The 17,610-nt window shown below is 43.2% G+C and overlaps 1 protein-coding gene across 1 annotated transcript in view; it reads left to right on the top strand.

Annotated features, from left to right (window-relative positions):
* Positions 1 to 17,610, top strand: part of PPP2R3A (protein phosphatase 2 regulatory subunit B''alpha) — a 69,600-nt gene that overhangs the window by 15,500 nt on the left and 36,490 nt on the right. The window contains exons 3-4 of the mRNA XM_084846847.1: positions 3,046 to 3,306; positions 13,412 to 13,515. Coding sequence (XP_084702973.1) covers positions 3,046 to 3,306; positions 13,412 to 13,515 — 365 coding nt within the window. The remainder of the gene's footprint in view (positions 1 to 3,045; positions 3,307 to 13,411; positions 13,516 to 17,610) is intronic.

Below are 17,610 nucleotides of genomic sequence, written 5' to 3' on the forward strand. Positions count from 1 at the left end.
TTTGCACCTCAAATTTCACCTCTGAAGCTCATAAAATAAGAACTATCTGGGAAGGTGATATATTTAGCTACTTCTGCAGTATGTCTAACTTTAGCACCACCGGTCGTAGTGGAGGGTACTTCCCTTCCCACAATACCTCTGCTCGATTACAAGCCAAGGACAGATTGTCTGACTGTCATGTAGCCAGAAGGGACATAGATTCTGGTGTAGATCATGCCTCTTGATAAAGAATTGCAAAGAGGCATCCAGAGATATTCATGCTCAGGGATTATTTGAATGTCAGAAAAAAAGGGTTCTCTGGCATTGGGGTGAGGTACAGTGATCTAACAATTTTTGCTGTGAATAAGAAGGTGACAAGGTATGTTTCACTTAGAACTTCTTGGCCATAAAAAACCCAAACCAAGAGAATAGCTCATTGTGGCTGAAGTGATCTCCTGGAGGGACTTTATACCTCTGCTGGGAAGACAAAAGTTTGCTCAGGAACTAAGCAAGATGATGATCAAGGAAACATCTCTGCGAAGGGACCCAGATTTACGAGGAGAGTTAGCTTTCCTTGCAAAAGGCTGTGATTTTGTTCTTCCATCCCGATTCAAGAAGAGGTTGAAGTCATTCCAGCAGGCCCAGGTTTGAATGTGCTTTGCTTTTTCTTCCTCTTTGTATCTTTTTATTGGATCAGGGCTTGGAACTGTGTCTCCCTTAGGCTTTTCTATTTTCAGAAGGTTATTTGCACCAGATAGTCATAGGTTTAAAAATAGGTCTTCCGGGCTTAGCACACAAATGCCCTATTGGTAAACAAGAAGAAAAGGCCCAAAGGTATTTTCTTCTTGAGGATAAGAATATTAACATTAATAAAGATTATTCATTGAAAATAATTACAACTTGCCTCCTATTTGCTGAAGAAAAGAAATGCTCCCATATATTTTATGCTACATTCCTTACTTCCATGACCTTAAATGTCAGCTGCATTGGGGAAGCTCTGTTCTGCTCAACTGCTGAAAATATGCTTTAAAGGTTACAATCAAATGGCTGCAGAAGAGGACATGTGTGATTGTGCTTTACTATTCCATATAATATCTCTGGCTGCTAAAGTGCTTTCTGATAGTAAGTGGAAGAAAAAGTTACTTTAAATTTTGCTAGGGGTATAACTTGACATTCAGTTAGAAAACTGCAAATATAGTTTAAACAGCCAACTTTTAGGATTCATGTGGAACAGCAGTCTTTGATTCAGTCTTTTACCAATAGGCATGCAAAGAGGTTATGCAGCAAGCACTGCATCCCACACCTTATTACTCTTTGTGCACCACTTCCTGGTTTTCTCAGGAAACATTGGCACAAACAGTCTGAAATGAAGTCTTACATTTATTCCTCATCCTGGCACCTCTTCCTCTTCCTCCTTCACAGTCAGAATCTCCTTTTGGTGGGGAGGCAGTGTGTGAATTTGTACCATTTCATACACTCACTTAGCCATCTTGTTAATTTCATCTGCTAGTAGAATCCAAAACTACCTAATGACTTTGGAACTAAGTTACTTTATGACACTGGAACTTGACTACTGCATGAGTCTCAAAGTGTCTTCATCTTTTCTTTTTAAATCATACTGCAACAAATTTAGTGGGATATGAACGAATGCAGGGGTACATTGCTGTAATATTTTGCAAGTTCAGCATTTACTAAGAAAAAAACTACAATTCCAAGAAGAAGAATCAAGTGTGTATGAGAACTGTGGAAAGCTACCTTGAGCACAAGAACAGGTGTGGTAAAGTGTTTTAGATAAATAAGATTAGTTCTAGGATAATGAGGGGAAAGGTGAAATTAAACGTGTGAACTGAACACCACATGTATGGACACTCCCTTGTTAATGTTTTATGTCCTATAGCACAGCTGAAGAGCACGGCCACTGTAAGTATAGATTTGAAATTATTAATTATTCCATCAGTTTCCCTAGTATAGATAAATCTATACTAATACTAAATAGCAAAAAACTTAGTGGACAAGTTGTTAACATACTTACTGGGATTGCACAGGTTTAATTCATAGAAAAACAAAAGTTGGACAAAACATATAATCCACAATCCCCAGTATGGCAAATCACTGTTAGAATTTACTATACTGAAATATATTAGTATGAAATTACTATGTGTGAGTTCTAAGCATGACCACTTGAAGCAAAGATAGAGAGTCCCAAAGTGGAGGAGGGACCAAATATTTACCATTAGAAATGCCAATTGGAAGCAAGATAGTCTCAGAGACTGAAGCTGGTTCCCAGCCAAGATCTAGTTAAAAATACAGTTTTTTTTAAAGTCTAAAAGAAGCTCCTAAAGGAGGGGGAACCCCTCAAATCAAGGGAAAGCACTTTCCACTGCCCATTGCCAGGCATTTACCTATACAATATAGATGGGAAAGAGAAGGAAACAGGGACATGGGCAGGACACAGCTTGACTGGTAAGCAGAAGCCAGCCTGGCTGAGGGGTAAGGCGAATGGAGCCCTAAGAGAAATGGGCACTCCAAGCAGCAGCACCTTAATAATAGGGCTCTGGAGCCAGAACGTGGGATAGTAATCTAAATAAATATTATATATTCTCTCATCAGCTCATTAATACTACTACTACTACTAAATTTATTTATTTATTTATAGCCCACCTTTTCCCCAACACTGGGACTCAAGGCAGTTTTACAGCATTAAAAACTTATACAATTAAAACATATAAATAGAAATATACAAACGGTAAAAATATAATTAAATCAATAATATTAAAATTGTATAGAATATCAGAATTTTAAAAGACAACAAGTGGATTTAGTGTCTGCCAGAAGCCTGCCCACTTCTTTGGAGAGCTTTGAATGAATGCTGCTTTAGGAACTTAGAAAGGTGCAGTAGTGCAAGAAATACAGTGTTAACAAAAAGTTACACACAATACGATGTAGAAAAACTTCATTATTTGACAGTTGTTAATTATATTCTGTTCATTTGATGGGCTAATTTTTCTTACATTTTTCTTTCACATTTGACTGTAGAAAAACTAATTTCATGCATTACCTTTCTAGGTACAAAATAAACAAGAGAAGAAACCTGTGACTCCATCCCCAGCTCCTGCAAATTTGATAGTCAACCCACAGTCACTTCTGCCTCCAAATAAAATAACTGTTGCTGCCCCTTTATCCATAAACATTCCACGCTTCTACTTCCCCAATGGACTCCCTAATGTCTGCAACAGCCATGAAGAGACCATTGCCAAGATTGAGGGAGCTTTTTCAGAGTTTGAAGATGACAGAGCCCCCCTTAATGAAATGGGGAAAATTGCTAAGGTAAGCATTGTTATTCCCTGGCTTTTAGTAGTCAAAGCTAGAATCTCATTACAATATCAGCAAGTAATCATTTACAAAGAAAAATCATACTTTCAAATGGAGTATTTTTTAAGTTTAAGGTGGTAACAAGATGAAACTATGAACAAATGCAAAAGTAAAACTTTTACAGCTGGTGTTCAGAGGTACCAGACATTAATGCGTGAGGGCAACACAGAAGTGCTGGCCACTGAGCAAATATTGGAAGAATCTCTGCAGGAGCTGCATTGTTTTATTAGCTAGATTGCTACTGTTTGTTTAGGCTAGGGCTCTGAGAAAAATCAGGAAAGCAATGTCTTTCAGATGTCAGCTAGGAGGTATTCGCTTGGAAGGGTACTTCTCTGCTGGTGAGAGCAGCAAAAGAACCAATGGGTTTTGGTGGGCCCTGTTGGGTAAGTGACAAAAATGGTATATGAGGCTAGAGTCCCTAGATTGAGTTGCTTTTGCCTTGGTTCTGTGTTTAGCCAGGACTGTGGAGGTTTAGGCTGTGGTCGGACCTCCAAGTGCCAGCCTTTGTACCTTCTGCAAAACAACAACAACAAATACACAAAGTGCTTTTTGTTTAGGCTGGCTTTTAGTAACAGGATAAATCTGGGGTGGCTGGGTGCTGTCTATTTGTTCTCATTCTGTTTTTTTCCTACTTTATATTCACTGGTTATTGGGGTTGTTTTGATATTTTAAAAATGTTTGATATTTTAACATGCACCTCCACCACAACAGGTTTTGTATTTGATTTTATAATTACATTTATTATCTTATATGTTGAGCCCTTTTGTAACTACCAAACTAAACCTCCACCAAGAGATATGTACTGGCTTCCTAGTACAGGTTTGTTATCTCCCTTTGTGCTAAACTCTGATTCATCCACAGTCACTGCTACATTACTTTTAGAGGAGGGACCAGATGTTCTCCCCACAGCACCTGAGTTCCAGCTCTTAGAATACAAAGCAATTCCCTTGTATAAGACAAACATACCTGTCAATTTTACTTCTATAGTGCCTTGTCGCTTTATCTTTTAATTTTAAAAAAATTATGTGCACTCCATCATTAGTGCATATACATATTTATGCTTCAGCAAAGGAGATCGTTACCTTGTCGTGGTGCTGGAGCTTGAGCACCTCAATGATGTCATGAGCTAAACCGTGAAGGGACACCCAAGAAGGGAAGGTCATGGCAGAGAGGTCAGACTAAATATGATCCCTGGGGAAGGAAACAGCAACCCACCCCAGTATTCTTGCCATGAAAACTAAATGGATCAGTACAACCAGAGATATGTCGGTATACCATCGGAAGATGGGACTCCCAGGTCAGAAGATGGTCAAAATGCTACTGGGGAGGAACAAAGGATAAGTTCAACTAGCCCCAGATGTGATGGTGCAGCTAGCTCAAAGCCGAAAGGACGGCTAGCAGCCGATGGTGCTGGTGGTGAACGACGAATCCGATGTTCTAAAGATCAACACACCATAGGAACCTGGAATGTAAGATGTATGAGCCAGGGCAAATTGGATGTGGTTATTGGGAGATGTCAAGATTAAATATAGACATTTTGGGTGTCAGTGAACTGAAATGGACTGGAATGGACCACTTCACATCAAATGACCACCAGATCTACTACTGTGGACAAGAGGACCACAGAAGAAATGGAGTAGCCTTCATAATTAATAAAGTGGCTAAAGCAGTGCTGGGATACAATCAAAAAAATGACAGAATTATCTCAATTCGAATTCAGGGTAAGCCATTTAACATCACAGTGATCCAAATATACGCCCCAACCACAGATGCTGAAGAAGCAGAAGCAGATCAGTTCAATGAGGATCTGCAGCACCTACTGGATAGTACACCAAACAAAGATGTTATTTTCATTACAGGAGACTGGAATGCTAAGGTGGGTAGTCAAACAACACCTGGAATTACAGGCAAGCATGGTTTGGGAGAACAAAATGAAGCAGGACATAGGCTGATAGAATTTTGCCAAGACAACTCACTGTGCATAACAAACACTCTCTTCCAACAACCTAAGAGATGACTTTATACATGGACTTCACCAGATGGTCGACACCGAAATCAGACTGACTACATCCTTTGTAGCCAAAGGTGGCAGACATCTATGCAGTTGGTAAAAACAAGACCTGGAGCTGATTGTAGTTCAGATCACAAACTTCTTATTGCACAATTTAGAATCAGACTAAAGAGAATAGGGAAGACCCACAGTTCACTTAGATATGAGCTCACTAATATTCCTCATGAATATGCAGTGGAGGTGAAGAATAGTTTGAAGGGACTAGATTTAGTAGACAGGGTCCCGGAAGAACTATGGACAGAAGTTCGCAACATTGTTCAGGAGGCGGCAACAAAAAACGTCCCAAAGAAAAAGAAAACCAAGAAGGCAAGATGGCTGTCTGCTGAGACACTGGAAGCAGCCCAAGAAAGAAGGAAAGCAAAAGGCAACAGTGATAGGGGGAGATATGCCCAATTAAATGCAAAATTCCAGAGGTTAACCAGAAGAGATAAGGAATTATTTTTAAACAAGCAATGCGCGGAAGCGGAAGAAGGTAATAGAATAGGAAGGACAAGAGACCTCTTCCAGAAAATTAGGAACATCGGAGGTAAATTCCAGGCAAAAATGGGTATGATCAAAAACAAAGATGGCAAGGACCTAACAGAAGCAGAAGAGATCAAGAAAAGGTGGCAAGAATATGCGGAAGATCTGTATAGGAAGGATAATAATATCGGGGATAGATTTGACGGTGTGGTCAGTGAGCTAGAGCCAGACATCCTAAAGAGTGAGGTTGAATGGGCCTTAAGAAGCATTGCTAATAACAAGGCAGCAGGAGATGACGGTATCCCAGCTGAACTGTTTAAAATCTTGCAAGATGATGCTGTCAAGGTGATGCATGCCATATACCAGCAAATTTGGAAAACACAAGAATGGCCAACAGATTGGAAAAGATCAACTTATATCCCCATACCGAAAAAGGGTAGGGATGGACGAAAGTCACTTACCTGATCCCGAAGCTTGCTTCGCGGTGGGGGGGAGGCGCCCCGTCCCTCCCCCCAAAATTCTGGCAGGGGGGAGGCGCCCCGTCCCTCCCCGCCGAAATTCTGGCCGGGGGGGAGGCACCCCGTCCCTCCAGCCATGAATCTTCTGGTCGTGCCGGGACGCAAATGGCAGCAGCCATAGCCGCCGCCATTTGCGTCCCTGCAGTCAGCTGTGATAGGCTGCGTAAATGTTTACGTAGCCTATCACGGCTGACTTTGAAAAAAAAAAAGCGTGTACGCAAATGGCGGCGCCCATGGGCGCCGCCATTTGCATTCCTTATTTTGGCACATGTAGTCTACGTAAACATTTACGTAGACTACAGCGAAAATAAGGGCAACGCAAATAGTGTTGCCCTTATTTTCGCCGTAGTCTACGTAAATGTTTACGTAGACTACACGTGCCAAAATAAGGAACGCAAATGGCGGCACCCATGGGCGCCGCCATTTGCGTATGCGCTTTTTTTTTTTCCCCCAAAGTCAGCTGTGATAGGCTACATAAACATTTACGTAGCCTATCATGGTGTTTTTTAAAAATCTAGCCGTGATAGGCTACGTAAATCTTTACGTAGCCTATCACGTTTGCTTGTTTTTTTGGTTTTTTTTACTTGGAAATGGCGGCGGCGGCAGCCGGTCAGAAGACCAGCCGCCGCACCGGAGCCGCCGCCGCCGCCGCCAGGGACATTCGACCAAGGTAAGTCCTGTCCCGGGGGGGGCGGGGGGGCAGACCGTTTCTCCACCAATTTTGGGGGGCCGAATGCGCTGGCATTCGGCCTCCCCGAGATTCGTGGAGAAATTCTCTGACATCCCTTAAAAGGGAAGCACCAAAGAATGTTCAAACTATCAAACAGTGGCACTCATTTCACATGCCAGTAAAGTAATGCTCAAGATCTTGCAAGGTAGACCCCAGCAATTCATGGAACGAGAATTGCCAGATGTACAAGCTGGGTTTAGAAAAGGCAGAGGAACTACAGACCAAATTGCCAATATCCGCTGGATAATGGAGAAAGCCAGGCAGTTTCAGAAAAACATCTATTTCTGTTTTATTGACTATTCTAAAGCCTTTGACTGTGTGGATCATCACAAACTGTGGCAAGTTCTTGGTGGTATGGGGATACCAAGTCATCTTGTCTGCCTCCTGAGGAATCTGTATAACGACCAAGTAGCAACAGTAAGAACAGACCATGGAACAACGGACTGGTTTAAGATTGGGAAAGGAGTACGGCAGGGTTGTATACTCTCACCCTACCTATTCAACCTGTACGCAGAACACATCATGCGACGTGCTGGACTTGATGAAGCCAAGGCTGGAGTTAAAATCTCTGGAAGAAACATTAACAATCTCAGATATGCAGATGATACCACTTTGATGGCTGAAAGCGAGGAGGAGCTAAGGAACCTCATGAGGAAGGTGAAAGAAGAAAGTGCAAAAGCTGGTTAAACCTAAAAAAAAGTTAAACCTAAAAAAAACCAAGATGATGGCAACCAGCTTGATTGATAACTGGCAAATAGAGGGAGAAAATGTGGAGGCAGTGACAGACTTTGTCTTTCTAGGTGCAAAGATTACTGCAGACGCTGACTGTAGCCAGGAAATCAGAAGACGTTTACTTCTTGGGAGGAGAGCAATGACAAATCTTGATAAAATAGTGAAAAGCAGAGACATCACACTGACAACAAAGGTCCGCATAGTTAAAGCAATGGTCTTCCCCGTAGTAACCTATGGCTGCGAGAGCTGGACCATAAGGAAGGCTGAGCGAAGGAAGATAGATGCTTTTGAACTGTGGTGCTGGAGGAAAATTCTGAGAGTGCCTTGGACTGCAAGAAGATCAAGCCAGTCCATCCTCCAGGAAATAAAGCCAGACTGCTCACTTATGAAATGCAAAACTGAAGTACTTTGGCGATATAATGAGAAGACAGGATACCCTGAAGAAGATGCTGATGCTAGGGAAAGTGGAAGGCAAAAGGAAGAGGGGCCGACCAAGGGCAAGATGGATGGATGATATTCTGGAGGTGACGGACTCGACCTTGGGGGAGCTGGGGGTGGCGACGGCCAACAGGAAGCTCTGGCGTGGGCTGGTCCATGAAGTCACGAAGAGTCGGAAGCGACTGAACGAATAAACAACAACAACAACAACATATTTATGTGGGTATGAAATCCCAGGAAGGCAAAGCCAACACCGGTGAAGTGAGGTGGCCTCTGCTGCTACTGTGCAACTTTTTTCTTTTCTGAACTAGTACTATTTTTCTTCTCCTCCTTGGCCCTTCCCATGGTGGCATAACTTTAAAACTTCGAAAATATGGCACCTGTTAATAGTGTCCAAAGACACTTCCATATTTGTCACAGAGAAGAAGGCCAGGATCTCTTCTTGATCATCCCAGAGTGCAGGACACGGAATAATGGGCTCAAGTTACAGGAAACCAGATTCCGACTGAACATCAGGAAAAACTTCCTGAGTGTCAGAGCAATACGGCAATGGAACCAATTACCTGGGGAGGTGGTGGGCTCTCCCACACTGGAGGCCTTCAAGACGAGGCTGGACAGCCATTTGTCAGGGATGCTCTGACTTGGATTCCTGCATTGAGCAGGGGGTTGGACTCGATGGCCTTGTAGGCCCCTTCCAACCCTACTATTCTATGATTCTATGATTTGTTCAGTCGTTCAGTCGTGTCCGACTCTTCGTGACCCCATGGACCATAGTACGCCAGGCCTTCCTGTCCTGCGCTCTCTCCCGGAGCGTGCTCAAGTTCATATTCATTGCATCCGTGATGCTGTCTAGCCATCTCATCCTCTGCCGTCCCCTTCTCCTTTTGCCTTCAGTCTTTCCCAGCATCAGGGTCTTTTCCAGAGAGTTTTCTCTTCGCATTAGGTGGCCAAAATATTTCAGCTTCAGCTTCAGTATCTGTCCTTCCAATGAGCACTCAGGGTTGATTTCCTTTAGGATGGACTGATTTGACCTCCTTGCAGTCCAGGGGACTCGTAAGAGTCTTCTCCAGCACCACAGTTCGAAAGCATCAATTCTTCGGCGCTCAGCCTTCCTTATAGTCCAGCTCTCACAGCCATACATTACTACTGGGAAAACCATAGCTTTGATTAGACGGACCTTTGTCGGCAAGGTGATGTCTCTGCTTCTTACTATGCTGTCTAGGTTGGCCATAGCTTTCCTCCCAAGGAGCAAGCGTCTTTTAATTTCATGGCTACAGTCACCGTCTGCGGTGATCTTGGAGCCCAAGAAAGTAAAATCTGTCACTGCTTCCATTTCTTCCCCTTCTATATGCCAGGAAGTGATGGGGCCAGATGCCATGATCTTCATTTTGTTAATGTTGAGTTTCAAACCAGCTTTTGCACTCTCCTCTTTCACCCTCAACAAGAGGCTCTTGAGATCCTCTTCGCTTTCTGCCATTAGGGTGGTATCGTCTGCCTATCGGAGGTTGTTGATAATTCTCCCAGCAATCTTCTTTCTGACCTCTGATTCATCCAACCCGGCATTTCTCATGATGTACTCTGCATATAAGTTAAATAAGCAGGGTGACCATATGCAGCCTTGTCGTACTCCTTTCCCAATTTTGAACCACTCGGTTGTTCCATGTCTGGTTCTTACTGTTGCTTCTTGACCCTCGTACAGGTTTCTCAGGAGACAGGTAAGGTGGTCTGGTACTCCCATCACTTTAAGAATTTGCCACAGTTTGTTGTGATCCACACAATCAAAGGCTTTAGCGTAGTCAATGAAGCAGAAATAGACATTTTTCTAGAATTCTCTTGCTTTCTCCATGATGCAGTGAATGTTGGCGATTTGATCTCTAGTTCCTCTGCCTCTTCTAAACCCCGCTTGTACTTCCGGTAGTTCTCGGTTCGCATACTGCTGAAGCCTAGCTTGTAGGATTTTGAGCATCACCTTGCTGGCATGTGAAATGAGCGCAATTGTGCGGTAGTTTGAACACTCTTTGGCGTTGTCCTTCTTCGGAATTGGAATGTAAACTGACCTTTTCCAGTCTTGTGGCCACTGTTGAGTGTTCCAAATTTGTTGGCATATTGAATGCAGCACTTTAACAGCATCATCTTTGAGGATTTTAAATAGCTCGGCTGGAATACTGTCATCTCCGCTAGCTTTGTTGTTACTAATGCTTCCTAAGGCCCACTTGACTTCACTCTCTAGGATGTCCGGCTCAAGTTCAGTGACCGCACTATCATGGCTATCAGGGACATTCAGATCTTTCCTGTACAGTTCTTCTGTGTATTCTTGCCACCTCTTCTTAATCTCATCTGCTTCTGTTAGGTCCCTGCCTTCTTTGTCCTTGATCATGCCCGTCTTTGCACAAAACGTTCCCTTGAGATCTCCAATTTTCTTGAAGAGATCTCTAGTCTTTCCCATTCTGTTGTTTTCCTCGATTTCTTTGCATTGTTCATTTAAGAAGGCCTTCTTGTCTCTCCTTGCTATTCTCTGGAACTCTGCATTCAGTTGGATATATCTTCCCCTTTCTCCCTTGCTTTTCGCTTCCCTTCTTTCGTGAGCTACTTGTAAAGCCTCATCAGACAGCCACTTTGCTTTCTTGCATTTCTTTTTCTTTGGGATGGATTTCGTTGCTGCCTCCTGAACAATGTTACGGACCTCCGTCCATAGTTCCTCAGGCACTCTGTCTATCAGGTCTAATCCCTGAAATCTATTCCTCACATCCACTGTATATTCATCAGGGATATGATTTAGGTCATACCTGAACGGTTTAGTGGTTTTCCCGACGTTCTTCAATTTAAGCCGAAATTTTGCAAGAAGCAGCTCATGATCTGAGCCACAGTCAGCTCCAGGTCTTGTTTTTACTGACTGTATGGAGCTTCTCCATCTTTGGCTGCAAAGGACATAATCAATCTGATTTCGATATTGACCATCTGGTGACGTCCATGTGTAGAGTCGCCTCTTGTGCTGTTGGAAAAGAGTGTTTGCTATGATCAGCGTGTTCTCTTGGCAAAACTCTATTAGCCTTTGTCCTGCTTCATTTTGTACACCAAGGCCATGGCTGCCTATTATCCCGGTGATTTCTTGACTTCCTACTTTAGCATTCCAATCCCCTATGATGAAGAGGACATCTTTTTTTGGTGTTAGTTCTAGAAGGTGTTGTAGGTCTTCATAGAACCGATCAACCTCAGCTTCTTCGGCCTCAGTGGTTGGGGCATAGACTTGAATTACTGTGATGTTGAATGGTTTGCCTTGGATTCGTACTGAGATCATTCTATCATTTTTAAGATTGTACCCCAGTACTGCTTTTCCCACCCTTTTGTTGACTATGAGTGCTACTCCATTTCTTCCAAGGGATTCTTGCCCACAATAGTAGATATGATGGTCACCTGAATTAAATTCGCCCATGCCTGTCCATTTTAGTTCGCTGATTCCCAAGATGTCGATGTTCAATCTTGCCATCTCATGTTTGACCACCTCCAGCTTACCTTGATTCATTGATCTGACATTCCAGGTTCCTAAACAATATTGTTCTTTACAGCATCGGATTTTCTTTTCACCACCAGACACATCCACAGCTGAGTGTCCTTTCGGGTTTGGCCCAGCCGCTTCACTCTTTCTGGCACTACTTGGAAATACCCTCTGCTCTTCCCCAGTAGCATATTGGACACCTTCCGACCTGAGGGGCTCATCTTCCGGCGTCATATCTTTTAGCCTTGTGATACGTTCCATGGGGTTTTCTTGGCAAGAATACTGGAGTGGGTTGCCATTTCCTTCTCCAGTGGACCACATTTTGTCAGAACTCTCTGCCATGACCTGTCCGTCTTGGGTGGCCCTGCACGGCATAGCTTATGGCTTCACTGAGTTACGCAAGCCCCTTCGCCACAACAAGGCAGTGATCCATGAAGGGGACACTTCCATATATGGAGAAGTTAAAATCTAAATCAAACAGAAGACCCAAATCTGCGTAACTCTATGGAAAAATGGTGGATGGAGGACTAAATGTGTGCTTTAGATAGAACATTTATGTTCACAGGTGACATATCACACAACACAGGTGGCACAAATATCACAGGAAGTTTGTAAATCCTACATGGCCATCAATTCGTTTAAAAATCCTCACATGTCTTTTACACAATGGCCACTGTCAACGCAATAAATCCCCAAAAGAATGTTAAGCGGCACACATGAAAACAGTCTTACATGGTGGTAGACCCATTGATCTAGAAATATTTACTTCAGAGTAAATAAACATTAGACTCTAAGGGTGCAATCCTATACATGTTTAGACAGGAAGAAGGCCTACAACTCCCAGCATGCTGGGTGACAGGAATGGGCCCAAGCTCCCGGGTTTGGTTTCAGACCCTGATTTGGAGTCAGAGCTAGAAGAAGCCCAACCAAGACAGGGAGCAGGGGAGGAAATTCCCCAAGACTATCCAGGAGTCAAGGATGAATTGTCCCAGGGGCTTATCAAACAGGAGACCCAGGTTCAGAGACCATCATCCCCACTCCCCATGGGACTTCACCCTTTGTCAGTGGGGTAGGGAGCACCAGAATCGACAGACATCCAAATTTAGCGCAGAGTTAAGCAAGCGGAGTTGAGAGGAGGCAGTCTGCCAGATTGGTTGCCCATCAAAAGTTGGGTCAGAAAGACCTGCCCTGAAGGAGGAGCCCGGTAAAAGCCTGGGCACGCGGGTGGGGAAAACCATCCATTTGAGTTGACAGGTAGCCGCTTTGCTTTGTTTAGCTAATTAGATGTAATGCTATAGGTGTGGTGTTACTAACTCAATAAAGGTTTTGCGGATTGCACAGCAAGTCTCTCTTACCTCATTACTCAGCGGGAGGGCTTAGTAATCCCTGACACTGGGAATTGTAGGCTTTTTTCCTGACTAAACATGCATAGGATTGTGCCTTTAATCTATTAGATTCAATTCAGAATTTTAAAATTCCAGTTTGCTTGGGTTTTATTTTTTAAAATCCAGAAGTTGCCTTTTCTTCATTTTATGTTCTGTTAAAATATTATCCTAAGAAGGAAGGTCTTCTGAGGATGCTAGCTACATTCTGTCTTGTTGTGCTGTTTACAGATATGCTGCTGCCCCCTGTACTGGAAAGCGCCCATGTTCAGTGCATCAGGAGGAGAGCGGACAGGATTTGTATCAGTACATTCATTTGTGGCCATGTGGAGAAAGTGAGTACACTGTGTAAAAATATTATTCTAGAAAAAGCAGCCCAGTACACCTTTACTTTGAATGTTTTATTTTTTGTGTTTCAGCTGTGCCCTTTAAAACCTTATTTTTACACTGTCTCCAGTTTTCTTCCTTTTAATATATTGTGGATTTTTTTTAATTGAAATATGCTTTCTATCATTTTATAAATCTCGCATTCATACAAGATTTGCTTATGTATTTATACTTTTCTAGGCCAGAAAGGCCCACAATGGTTCTGACATATCTAGTGGTCCCCTATAAGGCCTTGTCCTGTAGAGGTCATTCAGTCGAGTTTTTGTAGGACTCCCCAAAACACCAGCTGCCACCACCTACTGATTTATATAGAACAGTAGGACTCTCCTCTTATATCCTTAGCATGTGGTGTGAGATATGTCAATCTTTAAATCCACCCAGACCAGAATATAGGTATTTAAAAGAATAAACATGTATTTAACAGGTCAGCCTTCACAATAACTGTTAGATGATGCTGAGGGGTCTCAAAACCTAACATAACTTCTCTCCCTCCCTTCTAATTTACACCTGCCTCTGATTCTATTCACTAACTTAACCTACTCTGGCCCCAATTCCTCTCACTGACCTGTTTGCATGCAATACTAGCCCATGGTATATTTAACCCCTGCTTTGTTGTTTTACCAGGGTTTGTCTGGCATACGATCAAACAAACCAAGGCTTATTTTCTCAAACCCTGAGTTGTTTGTTTCCCTCCTCCTTTGCCTGCTCCCTCCCTGAATACCAGATGCCTTTGTGATGCTGTAGTACTGGCATGAAGGGTGGCTGGTTTTAAATAAAGCATAGGTAAGCATTATGTACAAACCAGGTCACTATCTTTCAATCCTAACTCACAACCTCTCACTAGCTGTCTCTGTCCTCCTTCTAAATGACTTTCTCCAACTGCCCCTAATCGCACCCACCATTCCATTGTAGCCTCAGCTGTCAATCATTCCTCCACTCACTCTTCTGTTTCAATGGTACAGTCAGACCTATACATAACAAAGGTCATAAACTGTTATTCAGTAACTAGTGTAAAGCCCGTGTCACCAGGGGGGCTAGTAATCTGATAATGATTGGATGAAAATATGTTTGGCTGTTTCCCTTGCATCTGGAACAACTTTGAGGGGGCATTTCCTTCTTTCCCTCTCTGCTTTCTAACTATGTCCTGCATCAGCTTCCTTTCAGTGAGCGCCCAAATAATGATCTCTTCCCACTTCATGAAAGCAAGCCTCACCCTGCTATAGCAAATGGGGTGTTCCAGCCTACCTACCTCGCTGTCATTCACCCACACAATTAGCCTCCCTCCTTCCAATAAGAACCCCCTCCCATTACATGAAAGCATAGACAGACCCACCCCTCCTCTGCTGCAGGGAAAGGGGGTGTTCCAAGCCCCCACCCAAGAAGCCCCACTCCACTTTCACCAGGGCCTGAAAAACAAAGTGAGATGGAGGGGGGGAGAAAAATGTTGCCTTTCTCTCACCTGTCCTGAGCCAGAGCCATCCAATGTAGTGCCAGTCTTGCACCCCCCCACATCACCCTCCCCACTAACTCCCCCCCCCACACACACACACACACAGATATACAAACCCCACCTATGTGCAGGACATCACTGGAGAAGTAGCAGCAGTCTGTTCCTCCTCGCTCTGATTGATCCTGTTCAAAATAATACAATTGGAGGGGGGAGCATGGCTGCAGTGCCTAACAGTACCCTGTAAAGCCTGCCTGTGAAGGAAAACAAAGAAAAACAAACCCAAACAGAAAAAGGAAAGCGGGAAGATGCAGGTAATGGTGGTTGAAAACAATTCATGCCAGATCAGGTGCTGTTTGGTGTGGCACAAATAAACCTGCACTGAACCATGGAGCAAAAGGAGACTGTTTAGCATGGAGCAAATAAACAGACTGTTTTGCGATTAAAGCTCATGTTTTAGAGTTTTTAGAGTTTTCAAAATTTTTCTGCATGTCTACACTGCTCAAGCTTCAATTTTATTTTTAAAAAATGAGCAAAATTGGTTCTGGTAGATCTCTAGTAATAAGCGTTACACCACTGTATTCTTTAATATATAGATTCCTCCTTCTGGAATATTGAAATATTCTAGTTTAGTTATAACAGAAACATACCTAGTTTTAATTAAAATACTTCAAGTGATGGGACTGCAATTAAATCAGCACAGTGCTTAACAGTTTTTACTGTTAAAAATATTGGGTCCCAGGTGGAACCATTGAAATTAACAGGGTGTTGACAGTTATTTTAATAGGTGTGGTTTACTCTTGTTATGGAGTGTCTAGTCTGAATTTGTCTTACTTTAACTTTCCGTCAAAATAATGCATGGATGAAATCCACCTGTCCTGCTCTAGATCGAGTCTTGGCTGTTTGCAAGCAAATATAGGGAGCAATGCAATAAAATAGTCAAGTTGGCAAGCAAATGGGCAAGCACACAGATTTCAGTCCAAGGATGTTTAGGTTAAGGCAGGAGTGATCAAAATCCAGGCAGAGGTCAGAACTCAATCAGTCAGTCAGTGAGGATCAGGCAGGAGTATTCAAGGTAACAAGCAAGAGGTCAAACACAGTAAATCAGTCAGGTACATTACACAGTCCAGAAGGTCAGTAAACAGAGCATCAATCACAGGGCACAATTCAGGAGGCAAGGTGCACAGCAGAGGCGGGATCAAATCGTTCCAACAGTGGCTGGGTTTCTAGTGAAGGCTTTTAAGCCCAAAGCCAGCCAGTCCTCACCCAGAGCTCAGCTGCAGTAATCAGAGCTTCCTTTCCAGAGGCTACTCCTGAGGAGACCTTTTCTGGAGGTGAGCACTCCTTCGTCGATGCCCTACGAGCCTGTCACTTCAGGCAACGACGCCCTTGGTGATAAGGGGGTGGCTCAGCCTCTGCCTGAGAGTCCCTTTGTCCTGACAGGGATGGCCCTGCAACCACTTCCCCCAAGGGTTCAGGCTCCTGTAGGTCTGGCAGCAGTCCCTGGTCTGGAGTAATCTGGGCTTCTGGGGCCTCTAGTTCCTCTGAGGAGGACTCCTCCAGTCGGGGCATGACACCACCAAACAATGACATCAGTTACAGAATGCTCACAGATTTTAATGGATCTGTCTAGTACTCAGTGAGGACTGTTTCTCACAGAACAGCTGTGTACATGATTTATTCTTGTATATGAATAAGTATATATATGACGTATAATTAGAATGACCAAAAGAGTGTATATTTTGGTCCCCATACATGCATTGGGAAGCTAATCCATCAGGCATAGCAATCAAAACATTGATTTGCACAACTGCTCTTACATTACTTTATGAATACTTTCTAGTACACAAGTATGAATCTTTATATAGTTCACAATCAGCCCTCAGGGTCAGTCTAGATTTGACACTTAGGGAACAATCCTATGTATGTTTAGACAGAAAAAAAAGCCCTACTACTCCCAGCATGCCCCAGCCAGGCATGTTGGCTGGGGCATGCTGGGAGTTGTAGGACTTTTTTCTGTCTAAACATGCATAGCATTGTGCCCTAAGTGTGTCAGTGGAAGTTGCTTCTCTCTTTTTTACTCTAGATAGCTCCCATGATGGGAGGACTTCTGAATCAAATGTTGTCTTTGTTGGGACTGAAGCAGGGGGGAAAGGTTAACACCCTCCCTGGCAGCCAGTTGGGGGTGGGGGGGAGAGACACTCAGTTTCCAAAAGCACCACCTCTAATTTGGTGGTCTTCGGTGTAATCTCTGTCATCATTTTTCATTATTATTATGAATCCTCAAAATTATTATTACTGCATCAGCAAATGCACATGGTACTTGAAAGAGTTTGAGAAGCAAAAATTAGTCAGGTGCCCAGCCCTCAAGGAGCTTACAGTATAAAATAGATAATGGGGAAGACAAATAGAGTTTAGTGAGGGAGAGACAAGAGTAGCAAGAGATGAATGTGAGCAAATGTAGTTATATGAATTTAAACTGAGAGCTAAGCATTGCTCTTAAGTGCAGTTTCTCTCCCTCCCAAATAGCTAGTATTGGGCCTCCAATACTAGATTGAGAGCCTGGCATGAAGGATAGGGGAATTTAAGACTTTGC

This window comes from Heloderma suspectum, chromosome 3 (assembly GCF_057233095.1).
Source record: "Heloderma suspectum isolate Gila_16-S chromosome 3, 16-S_ref, whole genome shotgun sequence".
NCBI classification, from domain to species: Eukaryota; Metazoa; Chordata; class Lepidosauria; order Squamata; family Helodermatidae; genus Heloderma; species Heloderma suspectum.